At 43.2% G+C, this 14,604-nt stretch overlaps 1 protein-coding gene across 3 annotated transcripts in view; it reads right to left on the minus strand.

Moving 5' to 3' along the window:
- The window catches only part of TP53BP2 (tumor protein p53 binding protein 2), a 104,146-nt gene that overhangs the window by 62,882 nt on the left and 26,660 nt on the right, over positions 1-14,604 (minus strand). For 2 of the 3 annotated variants that reach the window (XM_074037155.1, XM_005540942.4), the window contains exon 1: positions 4,361-4,642. The exons of the other annotated variant lie outside the window; for it this stretch is intronic. Coding sequence is in view for 1 of the 2 variants with exons in the window: in XM_005540942.4 (XP_005540999.3) it covers positions 4,361-4,387 (27 nt within the window). In the remaining variant the exon portion in view is untranslated. Of the gene's footprint in view, positions 1-4,360; positions 4,643-14,604 lie in introns of those variants that run through there. 3 annotated transcript variants of the gene reach the window in all.

Consider the following 14,604-nt stretch of genomic DNA (forward strand, 5'->3'; position numbering starts at 1 on the left):
TGTCTCAAAAAAAAAAAAAAAGAAAGAAATGTGAAATATTTTGCACATCTCTAAAAATAGATTATTTGTTTAACAGCTTTTGGTAACTGTAATTCTATAAAGCTAGGAACCTCTCTTTAGGGACCTAATCTAAACTTTATTCTGGAATAAAGCCTGATCTAAGCTAATTTTCTACACTATTACTCAAGCAAAAAGAATTCTTTCAAAATATGATATAATCATACAAATAAAATGTTTTAAATACATAACTTGAAATCATACAAATATAATGTTCCAAATACATAACTTGAAAGATTTTGTTTCAAAACACAATTTCAGTTGTTTTGTGCAAATCTGTGCAAATAAAACCAGACCTTTGTAAATAATAATACAAGAATTTAAGCAAAAGTTAAGCTACTGGTCTGTGGAGCTGCACACTTTGCAGTTATGCTCAGAAATATACAAATTCTACTGATCAGCTGGTCAAACTGCTAAAGGAGATACTGTAATATCCCATTTTTTCCCTAGACCCTCAAAATTAGAAGCTCAAATTTTATTTTGCAGCATCATGAAATAATTATGCCTGTGCAGCACTGAAAGATAAAATGCCATAAACTTAGAAATTAAACTATGATCACTTCAACTGAGCTTTTTAAAATAAGCTATTATTTTCTTTTTTTTTTTTTTTTTTTTCCTGAGACAGTCTCGCTCTGTCCCCCAGGCTGGAGTGCAATGGTGCCATCTCAGCTCACTGCAACCTCTGCCTCAAGGGTTCAAGCGATTTTCCTGCCTCAGCCTCCTGAGTAGCTGGGATTACAGGCGCACGCTACCACACCCGCTAATTTTTGTATTTTTATTAGAGACAGGGTTTCACTATGTTGAGGCTGGTCTCGAACTCCTGACCTCATGATCCACCCCCTCAGCCTCCCAAAGTTCTAGGATTACAGGCGTAGCCATCGCGCCCGGCCCATCTGTTATTTTCTTTAAAATATCTGTATAAAGGCTATATGATGATGTCGGTTTGACTGCATTGTCATACAGTAACCACCAGGCATGTGGCTATTTAAATATAATTAAAATTAACTCTTAAGTTCAGTTCTTCAGTTCCCTTGGCCACATTTGAAGTGCAGTAGCCACATGTGGCTGGTGACTGCCATGCTGGACAGCACAGATACAGAGCATTTCCATTACAGCTGGACACTCAGGCCAAATATACAGCATCTCCAACTACCAAGTGACAGGCAAATTCAAGCCTTCTGGTTTTCCAGGTGGCGCTACCAAATACTGTGTAGTTTTGTAAATAATTTTTTTTTAATTTATCATTTCAACAGTAGGTACAAACAAAAATTTTTATGAAACTATTAGCTGAAAAGAGCAGAGTAGCTTTTAGAGTTAGCCAAGCTCTTTCTTAAGAACACATTTTTGTTCTGAGCATAACACTTCACGAAATCAAAGTAATGAATAAAAGATATCTAATGTAATTTTCAAATGACTAAGAATTTTTGCTTGCGATAACTGCCTCCCTTTATTTGATAATCAAGTACAACTAATGGATCACTAAAAAGCCAAACTTTCGAAGTGCAAATAAATCTCTTCTTTCATCAGGAAAAAGATGATGTCAAGTATGAAAGTATAACCAGTTTTTCCTCAGCAAGTTGTAGAAATATCACAGAACTAGAGATACTAACAATGGCAGGTATCTGAAAGTGAGAGTAATTATCACTCCCATTTCTGCAGTACCCTATCATTACCTCTACTGTGATTTGCAGAGCTTGCTATTTATTCTTAGTTAGCCTTCTAAAATACATCTTCCACTTTTGGTTTTGGAACCAATTATCGCTTCGTGTCCCATATAAAAGAAAACCACTTGATCCTGTACCATTTGGTAAGAAAACACACGAACACAATTTATTTGCACTTCTTTTTTTTTGAGATGGAGTCTCTCTCGGCTCACTGCAACCCCACCTCCGGGGTTCAAGCAATTCTCCTGCCTCAGCCTCTCGAGTAGCTGGGGCTACAGGCGCATGCCACCACGCCCAGCTAATTTTTGTATTTTTAGTAGAGACGAGGTTTCACCATGCCGGCCAGGAGGATCTCAATCTCTTGACCTCGTGATCCGCCCGCCTCGGCCTCCCAAAGTGCTGAGATTACAGGCATGAGCCACCGCGCCTGGCCTATTTGCACATTTTTAATAAATGCAGTCTAAATAGTAAACCATTATCTTCAGAATGCCTTTAAAAGCAAATCAAGGAATGTACCTAATGCCACAGAACTGTACATTTAAATATAGTTAAAATGGTAAATTTTATTTCATGCATGTTTTACCACAATAAAAGTACATCAAGGCCAACTGTCTACATTCTGAGACTACCCATTTTTTTACATTAAATGTGCTTTTCCTGGTAAGTTGGTTAGAATTTTTCAAAGTAATGTAACAAAATTACATTCATGTTGGAATAAAAGTCCAAGCATATTAAAAGCCAAAGATGAGAAATATACTTAATAAAAGTATATATACTTAATAAAAGTTTTATTTTCAAATATCCAAAATATTACAGTATAAAGACACATATAACATGAGTCTACTAAATGAAAAATTATTTCATATTTTTATATATCACAAATCTGAGAATCTCCAGTTTAACCAACACTGGAAATTCAAAGGCTTTTATCTACCACCTATTGCAAGCTAGACATACTAATCACACTTCCTTCATAAACATAACTCTAATCCTCAAACCACCCTAAGAGCTGAGTACTATTATCCCCATTTTACAGATGATGAAACTGAGGGACAACTTTTTAAGTGGCTATAGCCACTAAAGGTAGTAGCTGAGCAATACTGAAGTGTTAGTCTGACTTCAAAGCTGGTGTACGTGCCATCACACCACAATGAGTCCGTGTTAGGATTCTATTCTGACATCAGAAAGGCAATCAGAAGAACCATATTGCTAAATTGAATGTAGTCTCAAGAGCCACATAACGTTTTATGAATTCGGCTACACAACGGATACCTTCGTAGGGTATCTCCAAAGGATACCTTGACAAAAAACAAGGAAGAAACCATATAGCAACAACTGATACGTGTTTCTCTTGCTCCCATTATTAGGAAAAATTCACAGACAATCCGTACAAGTTATTTCAACAAAAAGAGATGTAAATCCAAGAAATAAAAATCTTAACAGCAAAATCCATCACCCTTATCTATGCTATGGTTCATTATTTCAATATTGAGTATTCACACCACAAACCTGACTTCATAACCAGGCATTAAACTAAGATGCATAATGCTACTTTCAAATTCCTTTTATCCTGGCAGGACAAAATATCCCAAACCATCTAAACCCAATTACTAATTCTAGTGAATTGTTAAGTCGGCCCAATGAGAGTTCAGGACGCCCTCCATGACACAAGTAGGGGGCCAGGGGACAGCATATTATATACTCTGTATGCGTGACTGCAAACTTTGTCATCACTCTATTCCACAGACTTCATAAAAGTAAAAGCTTTTTGTTTCTTTGTCTAAACAAACGGAGCCACAAGCATAGGATACCTGCAAGACGTCCCCACTTCAGTGGGAGAGGTGCAAGTACAACTTCCACGAAGAAACTCGCTACTTAAGTCTGCAGAAGCCACCGCAACCCACCGCAAACCTCCATTCCGCGATCGTTAAATGACAAGAGACATTTCAGAAACGTCTCAAACCTGCTGTTCACCTGTGGCCTGGTGGCCGTGTCAAAAGCCTGCGGAGCTCCTAAAGAACACACTAATCCTCTCCGGAGGTCTTGCTAAACAAGCTGTGGGAAATGAAGGGAGCTAGGCACGTACGCTTTCCTGCAATCTAAAACTTCCGAGACTGCATTTACCACAACCAGTTTCCACAAAGAGGTAAGGGTGACTTAGCTGCTACTGCGGATATCAAGATCGAAATTCGAAAAGGTACCCGTTCCAGTAACGTATGTTTCACTCCAGTAAAAAGTTGAAAGAAAAAAAAAAAAAAAAAAAGACCCAGCAAAGAACAAGGTCCCCAGTTCCCGTATTCTTGACCTTCAAGAACTGCAAAAAAGTCAAGACCCAGTGAAAGACGAAAAGTTTGAGTGGCTGCTGGGCTCGCGGGCGGCACGCCTGACTCCGAAGCAGCTGGGGGAACCCGCCTCGCGGTCAGGGTCTCGCCGCGACCCCAGGCCGGCTGTGGGCGCAGAACGCTGAGGATGGAGCCTCCCCCTCCAGAAACCCGCTCGAAGCTCGGAAAGCCCCGGCCCCTCCGCGCGGGCTCCCGGCCCCGGGCTCCTTCCCCGACGCGCCTGAGGGCGCGGACCAGCCCCCGGCACGCGACCCCGCACACTTCCGGGCCCGATGCCCCGGCCGCTCGCCCCCTTACCGGCATCATCTTGGACCCGAACCGCATGGAAGCTGGTGGCCAGACTGCGGCCCCGGCCGAGCTGAGGCGCCCCGGGGGTCGCGGATGCGGGGGAGGGGAGCGGAGAGCGAGGCCGCCCGGACCTGTTGCGAGGCGGCGGCGGCGGCGCGCGGGTCCGCAGGGCCCTCCGCGCGGGCTGGGGCACCACCGAGCCCCGGGCCGACCCCCCCGGCCGGACCCCCTGACGTGCTTTGTCTCTTTGACGCTCGCGACGGTCGGGGCTCCCTCCTCCGCTCCGAAACCAACTAATCCCGGGCCGGGCCCCAGCCGAGCCCGCGCCGGCTCCGCCCCCCGCGCCGACCCCGCCCGCGGCGCGCCTGGAGGCCTGGGGGAGGGGCGCCCGCGAGAACAGGAGCCGCGCGCGCCTGCGCGGGCCTGGCGGCGCGGACCGGGAGCTGCGGCTGCCGACAGCCTTTTCTTTCTTCGCCTCGGACTTAAGTGCGGTCGGGGCCGCGCGGCGGAGCGGCTGGAGCGCGCGCCTCCTAGCGGAGCCGGAGCAATTGGAAGGCGGCGCCTCAGGAAAACAGAATGGTAGTGAATGGCACCGAGCCGTCCCAGAGCTACCGCCGTCACCTCCTCGGCGGCTCCGAGTTGTGCAAGGCAGGGGACCCTTTGCCTTAAGAACTGGGCGCCCGAGGTTGAGCGAGTGGACAGAGTCCTACCGCGGCCGCGCCGCTGGGCCAGGCGGAGAGAGGCGGGCGGACCCCCGGGGGAGGCCCGGGCCGCGCCGCGAAAACGACTCGACTCCCTGAGGGTGGCCACGACCGACCCTGTCCGGACAAAATGGAGTTCCCCGTGTGGCTTCAGCCCGCGGCTCGTTCCCAGAGCTCCTCTGTGACCCGGCTCTCGGATTGTTCGCCTTTCATTTCATTTGCCGTTGTCCAAATTCTAATTTAAAACTCATGTGTTGCTTGCTGTGAGGTTAACAAACGTACACCGCAAACTGGATAAAGGGATAACTTTTATGTTGTGTATGTTTTACCATAATAAAAATAATTTTTTTAAAAAAGCTTAAAAATGTGGCAGGCAGTATTCTGAGGAGCTTCCCTGGGAGGTGCTGGGAACACCCTGCAAGCAGCCTCCCATACGGGGAGTCGGTGGATACCATCCTTTTCCAGGGAGGGAGGCCAAGGCCTAGGGAAATGGCGGGGCTCTCTTCCAAAGAGTAGCAGAGCAGGTTCAGGCTCTTCTTCCACCTTCCAGGGAGACACATACTCCGGGAACCCTAACTCCAGGAAGCCTCGTTCTAGTAAGTTGTCAGTGCAAGTTCACTCAGAATCACTTTTCTCTGCCTTTATACATGATTCTAGTACCTGAAGGGGAGTAAAGCCCCTGAGTTTATCTAGTTTCAAGAACAGACAATTCTTTCTTAGCCCACCATGTCCCTTACCAGAATCTCCATCAAACTCCTTGTTGCACCATCTCAGCTACTGTATGTGGCAATACTAAATTACGGTTAATTCAATTAGAATTTAGCGTTCTCGGCCGGGCGCATTGGCTCAAGCCTGTAACCCCAGCACCTTAGGAGGCCGAGGCGGGCGAATCACCTGAGGTCAGGAGTTCGAGACCAGCCTGGTCAACGTGGTGAAACCCCCGTCTCTACTGAAAATATAAAAATTAGCTGGGCGTGGTGGCACATGCCTATAATCCCAGCTACTCGGGAGGCTGAGGCAGGAGAATCGCTTGAACCCGGGAGGCGGAGGTTGCGGTGAGTGGAGATCGCCCCACTGGACTTCAGCCTGGGCAAGAAGAGCGAAACTCCATCTGAAAAAAAAAAAAAAAAAAGAAGTTAACGTTCTCAAAAGATCTGGTTTATAGTCTTGTTTTTCTTAAGAGGGTTACACTGAGTTAAGCAAAATAAATTCATCCCTCATTCAGTAAATATTTATTAAATACCTACCACATCATAGATATTCTTCTAAGTCCTAGGGATATATTAATGAACAAAAAGTTCAAAAGACAAGTGTAGTTATTGTGAACAAAATAGAATAAGGGAAGGGAAGGGGATGAGGTGTACAGGTGCAACTTTAAATAGGGTGGTCAAGGTAAGCCTCACTGAAAAGGCAGTGTGTGAGCAGTCTTGAAGGAAATGAGGGTGTGAACTCCACGAATATGAAGGAAGATTTCCAGGCAGAGGGAACAGCCAGCGCTAAGGCCTAATGTGCGAGCCTGCCTGGCAAATTCTGGGACCATCAGGGAGGCTAAGATAGCTGGAGCAGACGATAAGGGGAGAATAGTAGGAGATGAGATGGAGTGATATGAAGGGCCAGACAAGAAGGGCCTTGTAGGCTATTCTAAGGACTTTACCTTTGCTCTGAGTGAAATGGGGAGTTATGGAAAGGTTTTGAACAGAAGAGTGCTGTGAGCTGACATATTTTAAGAGGATCACTCCAGCTGCTGTGGAAAACAAAGTCAGCAGAGAACCATAAGAAACTCTTGTAATAAGCCAAGCGAAAGGTGTAAGTGGCTTCCGCAAGGGCGGTAACAGCGGCTATGGCAAATAGTGGTCAGGTTTTGGATATATTTTCAAGTCCAAACCCACAGAATTTCCTGACAGATGTGGAATATGAGAGAAAGATGCCCTAAGTTTTTGTCCCAAAGGATGGAAGTTGCCACAAACCATAATGGAGAAGACCATGAGTGGACCAAGTTACAGAAAAGAGGAGATCATTTGAGAACATGTTAACTTTCAGAATCTTAATAATAAAAGATACCCTGATACTGAAATTTAGCACGTATGTGGGAAGCAATAATTCTTTTTTTTTTTTTAACTTTTAGATTTGGGGGTACATGTGAAGGTTTGTTGCATAGGCAAACTCGTATCACAGGGATTTGTTGTACAGATTATTTCATCACCCAAATATTAAGCCCAGTACCCAATAGTTACCTCTTCTGCTTCACTCCTTCCTCTCACCCTCCACCCTCAAGTAGGCCCTAATGTCTGTTGTTCCCTTCTTTGCGTTCATGAGTTCTCATCATTTAGCTCTCTCTTCTAAGTGAGAACATGCAGTATTTGGTTTTCTGTTCCTACATTAGCTTGCTAAGGATAATAGCCTCCAGCTCCATTCATGTTCCCGCAAAAGACATGATCTTGATATTTTTTATGGCTGCATGTATATGTAGCATATTTTCTTTATCCAATCTGTCATTGATGGACATTTGGGTTGACTCAACATCTTTGCTATTGTGAATAGTGCTGCAATGAACACATAAAGACACATGCATGTGTCTTTATGGTAGAATGATTTATATTCCTCAGTATGCACTCAGTAATGGGATTCCTGGGTTGAATGGTAGTTCTGGGAAGCAACAATTCTTTTTGGTAACCTGCAGTTCATAAAGGGACTATTTTACACCAAAAAACCTACTTCATATTCCACTTTTTTTTTTTTATTTTTTTTGCAGACAAAGAAGCCCCCAAAACAGCCGAAGATATTATAATCCACAGTTATCCAGAAAAAGAATTCTGGATATTAGTCGCTAACCTTCCAGTTCTCACCAAAAAACAGTGTCTCATTACCACCCTAAAACTGGTTGTACACAATAGTAAATTATATTTAGTATGAGCGTTGGCAGCCCTGGCTTATTAATAAAATAATTACAATAGAAATGGAAGCAAGGAGAGAAGAATTGGAATAAGACAGTCCAGTTCTATTTCTTTGCTGTCTGTTTACACAAATGCCCTGCCCAAGGGAAGGGAGGAGAAAAGGGACAGCAGTTGGCAATATGTCCTGAAACTCACTTCTAGCCAATTGAGAATTCCCAGCTGCCAAACAGCAGGTATGTTGAGGACTTTTCTTTTTTTTTTTTTTTTTTTTTTAATCACAGAAGCATGAAACCAAAGAATCCTTGTCTGTGCTTCGGTTTCATTCTCTCAGATTCTGTACCACTCAAACATGGCTCTCAGATGGGTTGTTTTCTACCAAGTTTCACTTTCTCTCCACTCCCATCCTCACGTGCTTATTCTTTCAAGAGCTTCTGTTTGGTTTTCCCCACCCTATAATTCTCTATTCAACTCCAAGAAAGATAAGTCAAATTACCACATTCTGAGTGTGGAGGAGCTATCTTCTCTTTTGGTTCTCACCACCCCCCCACCTTGGCACAGTACAATTAATTATCTGTTTGGCTTGAGTTCAAATGTTTAAGTTCCCAACTTTCTCCCTGTGTTACTCTTTCTCAACTTCCAGAGACGTTCAAAACTTTGAGTCCCAGTCTCCTCTCAGAAGATGAATTCCCATCTTACTCAGCCAACGAAACAGAGACTATTGAGCTTGCACTCCTGCAATACCAACTCATCTGGGTTCTTCTCTACCCTCTCCCCACTCCTTTTGTTGATCTATTTTACTAATACTCATGTGGCTGTATTTTGCCAGGCACTGTTCTAGACTCTAGAGGTAATAGAGAAGAGACTTGCCTTCATGGAGCTTACATTCTAGTTGGGAGGAGCTAGACAACAAACACATGAATAAGGTAATAATAAAAGCTACGGAAAAAAAAAAAGAAAGCAACTAGGTAAACTTAAGAGAATAGCATCTATTTTAGATAGGCTGGCCAGAGAAGGCCTCTGTGGAATGAGGGAGGGAGGGAATCGGACTCTAGGCAGTGGGAACAGCAAGGACAAAGAGCTTGAGGCAGCCTTGTGCTCGGCATCTCAAAGACATGGCAAAAAGACAAGTGTGCCCAGGGCAGAGTGAACAAGGAGGGGAGTGGTAAGAGAGGTGGAAGATGTAGCCAGTGCCCAGGTCATGTAGGATCATTTAATATTCCACCAATTATCCTCTCTCTTGAAACAAGAGATACTCCATTTTTATAGATTCTTTAACCTGTACAGATTTATTCAGTTACCTCCTACATTCCCCTCAAGTTAGCAGTAATCTGAAAGAAAGATGGGGCAGAAGCTTGTGTATCAAGCCTCTTTGCATCCATTTATACTTTTCCCTCTGCCTTAAAAACCTTTCCCTCCCTCCACCTTACCCTATATGGTAAACTTCTATTCATCTTTCAAGTTCCTACCTAAATGCCTAAATGTCTCTTTTTTTTTATTTTAAGAAAAAAAGTCTTACACTGTTACTGAAGTTGGAGTGCAGTGGCATGATTATAGCTCACCGTAACCTCAAACTGCTGAGCTCAAGCCATCCTCCCACCTCAGCCTCCCAAGTAGCTGGAATTACAAGCATGCATCACCACGCCTGGCTAATTTTTAAATGTTTTGTAGAGACGGTGTCTCACTGTGTTGCCCAGGCTGGTCTAGAACTCCTGGCCTCAAGCAATCCTCCTGCCTCAGCCTCCCAAAGTGTTGGACTTACAGACATGAGCCACTACACTGGCTAAATGTCACTCTTAAGGCCATGTTTGATGTTTCTCACGCAGAATTAATCAATATTTCATGTATATTCCATAGTACCATGTTGTGGTATTTACAACATGACAGAAAAAAACACATCTGTCTCCCTAACTAGCTGCAATTGCAAAAACTATTTCTTATTCATTTATTTGTATATCTTCAGCCCTAACATTGTGCCTAGGGCATAACAGATACTCAATGGTATAGTACCTAATAAATGCTTACCATGCTGTCTTTTCTCTTTACTAGGTACAGGAATAGTGAGATTTTTATCCTGGTTCCTGCAATACCCTTGGGCAAGTCTTCCTACAACTTCTCTTGCCTGCTGCAATTCATTCTGTACCCTAGGGCTTAGCAAACTACAGCCCAAATTTGGCCCTCCACCTGTTTTTGTATTGCCTATGAGCGAAATTCATTTTTACATTTTTAAATTGTGAGGGGGAAAATCAAAACAAGATGAAGAATATTTTGTGATATGCAAAAACTATATGAAATTCAAATTTCAGTGTCCATAAATAAGGTTTTATTGGAACACAGTCACACTTATTTATTTACATATTGTCTAGTGCAGCTTTCAAGCTACAACAAGAGTTAAGTAGTTACAACAGAGTCTGTATGGCCAGCAAAGCCTAAAATATTTACTATCTGGAAATGTGCTGACTTTTGCTCTACCCAGCAGCAAGAATGGTCTTTTTAACACAAGTGTAATCATGTCACTCCCATGGTTAAAACTTTTCGTCTAAGTCGATGGGGTATGGATGGGCCAGAACTAAAGGCTGAAGGGTGTTAGGGTCAGGTGATGAGTAATACCCGGGAGTGATGAGTTACATTTTTCTCTCTTCTTCTGTATGCTCCTACATTTTAGATAATAAAATGGCTTTTAAAAAAGAAAAGCCTTCAGTTGCTTTTTATTGTTGTTAGGATAAAGAGTACTTCAACATGGCCTCTAGGCCCTCACATGGTCTATTTCATACTCACCCTCCAAGGTAGTTGGAGTAGGAATAAAGCCCAGCAGACATATGTCTCCTCATATTCATGACAAAGGATTCAAAATTGGTAATATTGTAGGATAAATGCAGTGCTTTGAAGACATATATCTATGATATATGACTCTAGCTTGATTTGGTAAAATAATTCCCTGTTTTATTGGTAGCCCATGGAACAAGGAGCTCATGATTTCTTTTCTTCTATTGTCAGTCTCTCTCCATTACCTCACCCCCTCCTCACTCATCTAGTCTACGTTTCAGCCTCATCCCTCCTCTGAAACAGCTCTTGCCAAAGTCACCAATGGCCTCTGTTTCACTGATCCAATAAACACCTTCAGTCTAGTCTTCCTCAACCTTCTAGAACCACTTAGCTGTTGCTTATTCCTCCCTTTCAAAACACCCTTTTCTCTTGACTTATATGACAAAGCTCTTACCATTCTTCTCCTACCTCCCTGATTACTTCCTGGTATCCTTTGAAGGCTCATTTTTCTTCACCAGCCTTCACAGGTTGAAGGTCCTGTAGTCTCAGTCCTAGCCATTTCCTCACTGACTACCTTCCCTTCTTCCTTAGAAAGTTGTCTTCACAGTCTTAAACCTCATCTACACACATCTCTCTCTCTTTTTTTTTTTTCTTTTTTTTTAAGAGATGGAGTCTTGCTCTGTTCCTGGGCTGGAGTGCAGTGGTGCTGTCATAGTTCACTGCAGCCCCAAACTCCTGGAATCAAGCAAGACTCCTACCTCAGCCTCCTGAGTCTGGAACTACAGGTGCGCACCATCACGTATGGCTAATTTTTAACTTTTTAATTTTTAATGTTTATGTATTTATTTATTTTTTTAGACAGAGTTTCACTCTTATTGTCCAGGCTGGAGTGCAATGGCAAGATCTCAGCTCACTGCAACCTCCGCCTCCCGGGTTCAAGCCATTCTCTTGCCTCAGCCTCCCTAGTAGCTGGGATTACAAGCATGCGCCACTATGCCAGACTAATTTTGTATTTTTAGCAGAGACGGAGTTTCTCCATGCTGGTCAGGCTGGTCTCGAACTCCCGACCTCAGGTGATCTGCCCGCCTCAGCCTCCCAAAGTGCTGGGATTACGGGCGTGAGCCACTGCTCCCAGACTATCTTCATATTTTTTTATAGCTGCAGGATCTCACTGTGTTGTCCAAGCTGGTCTCAAACTCCTGGCCTCAAGCAATTCTCCTGGCTTGACCTCTCAAAGTACTGAGATTATAGGTATAAGCCACTATGCCTGGCTAATTTTTTATATTTTCAACCTAGGCTGCTTCTCTAGGCTCTAGAACTGTACTGTCAAATGCAAAAATCACTAGCCACATATAGCTGTTGGGCACTTGAAATGTGGCTAGTGCCACTGAGAAACTAAATCTTTTATTTTAGGTTAAATGTAAATAGCCACATGTGAGTAATGGCTAAAATACTCAGCAGTGTAGGTACAGAACACCTCCATCCTCACAGAAAGCTCTATTGAATAGTGCCGAATTTCCATATCAACATGTCTCAACTCAGCGTGTCTAAAACCAAGGGATAGTTTTTATTCCCAATCCTGGTTCTCATCTAGTACTTCCTATCTCAGTGTATGCCACGAGTGTTCTTCCATTTTCTCAAGCCACAAACCTGAGAATCATGTTTGACCTTATTTCTCCCTCATCTCTAAGATCTATTCAATCATCAAGCTCTATTCATTCCTTCTCCTCAATATCTCATCAAACTCTCTTTCTTCCTTGACTACAGCCATGCCATTTAAGCTACCATCATTTCTCATAAATCTGATCACAAGAAAGCACTGCTTGATGTCCTTCCTTAACTCCGCCTCCAAGCCCTTGAATGCCTGTCTCTGCCCATCCTTCAGTGGTACCAGGTACCATGGTCCTCTCCTTCTGTGAGACTCAGCCACACCACCTTTTTCAGTTTCCCTTTTGCCCTTCATGCTTCCTCTAGCACATGCTGTAGCATAACTCCAAGGACCTCACCTTCACCATGCGTCACCACTGTATTCACTGTATTCATTACACTGGTTTGGGTTATTCAATTAATGTCAGTCTCTCCCACAATACTATATTTAGCATGGATTCTTCAGTACTTAAAACTGTGCTCAGTCCATAATAGTAGAATGAATAAATACATTAATTAATTAAAGAGTGACTAAATAAATGATTTATTCATTTGTCTGTAGCTTACATGATTCGAGTCAGTGTTTTGTACATTTCCCTGTTCTATGGCCATAGATTATATCTGTCATCCCAAATAGCCATCTCATAAATGCCTACAAAAAGTTCTGATTGAATGAGAGTGAAAGGATCTATGGACTGTAAATCTGTTGCTGAAATACAGACCTAAAGTGCTTGCCCTCCTGATGATTGGCCAGTGGTGGTGTCTTTCGTAAACAACTATATTTATGAGGCCAGGCGGTGGCTCGTACCTGTAATACCAGCACTCTGGAAGGCCGAGGCAGGTGGATCACTTGAGGTTAGGAGTTTGAGACCAGCCTGGCCAACATGGTGAAACCCCATCTTTACTGAAAATACACTCGCCGGGTGCAGTAGATCACTCCTGTAATCCCAGCACTTTGGGAGACCAAGGCGGGTGGATCACCTGAGGTCAATAGTTCAAGACAAGCATGGCCAACATGGCAAAACCTTGTCTCTACTAAAAATACAAAAATTAGCTGGGCGTGGTTGTGGCTGCCTATAATCCTAGCTACTCAGGAGGCTGAGAAAGGAGAATTGCTTGAACCCGGGAGGCAGAGGTTGCAGTGAGTGGAGATTGTGCCATTGCACTCCAGTCTGGGCAACAGAGTGAGACTCTGTCTTAAAATAAATTTTAAAATACAAATACAAATACAAAAATTAGCTGGGCATGGTGGTGAGCACATGTTAACTCAGCTATTTGGTGGCTGAGACAGGAGAATCACTTAAACTCAGAAGGCGGAAACTGCAGTGAGCCAAGATGGTGCCATTGTACTCCAGCCTGGGCAAAAGAGTGAGACTCTGAGACTTTAGAAAGAAAAATTAAGGCTTCTTTATTGACAAGCAGGAGAATTTTAACCTGAAATACTGAAAATAGGCTTCCAAGTGCCAAGAACTCACAAAGGCCCAGTGGCCACCAACAAAGTCTGTTGCAGCTTCCGTTCTCCCCCTTGCAAAGGGGCTTTATTCTACTATAAGGAATGTACGTGTATTTATTCTTGGTCTTCTCTTAAACACACAATGTCAGATAAGAATCATTTTTAAATCATTTTTAAACTTGGGATTTATTCAAGTAATTTTCAAGAATGCCTATGAAAAACACACTGATTTTACAGATACATGGCCTAAGTTCCTTTGAGGAAAGGACCAGTTCTTAAAGTTCTTGGTATTCCCTTTAGCCTAGCACACAATGTTTGACTCTCAATTACTAAATGAATATAATTGTGTTGCTGCCACAAAAGTTTTTCTCTGAATAGCTAAAAAGGAAAAACTTTTCTAATTATTTATTAGAAAGGTGGTTCATGCTTGTAATCCCAGCACTTTGGGAGGCTGAGGTGGGCAGACTGCCTGAGGTCAGGAGTTCAAGACCAGTCTGGCCAACATGGTGAAACCCTGTCTCTACTAAAAATACAAAAAAAAAAAAAAATAGCTTGGCGTGGTGGTGTGCGCCTGTAATCCCAGCTATTCGGGAGGCTGAGACGGGGTAATTGCTTGAATCAGGGAAGTGGAGGTTGCAGTGAACCAAAATCACGTGACTGTATCCAGCCTGGGTGACAGAGTGAGACTCATCTCAAAAAAAAAAAGAAAGAAAGACTAACTAACTAGATGATTTTATATCATCATTTAAACCCCACTTATGAGGAATCCATAACTCACTTCTAATAACTGTTATA

This window comes from Macaca fascicularis, chromosome 1 (genome assembly GCF_037993035.2).
Source record: "Macaca fascicularis isolate 582-1 chromosome 1, T2T-MFA8v1.1".
Taxonomy (NCBI): Eukaryota; Metazoa; Chordata; class Mammalia; order Primates; family Cercopithecidae; genus Macaca; species Macaca fascicularis.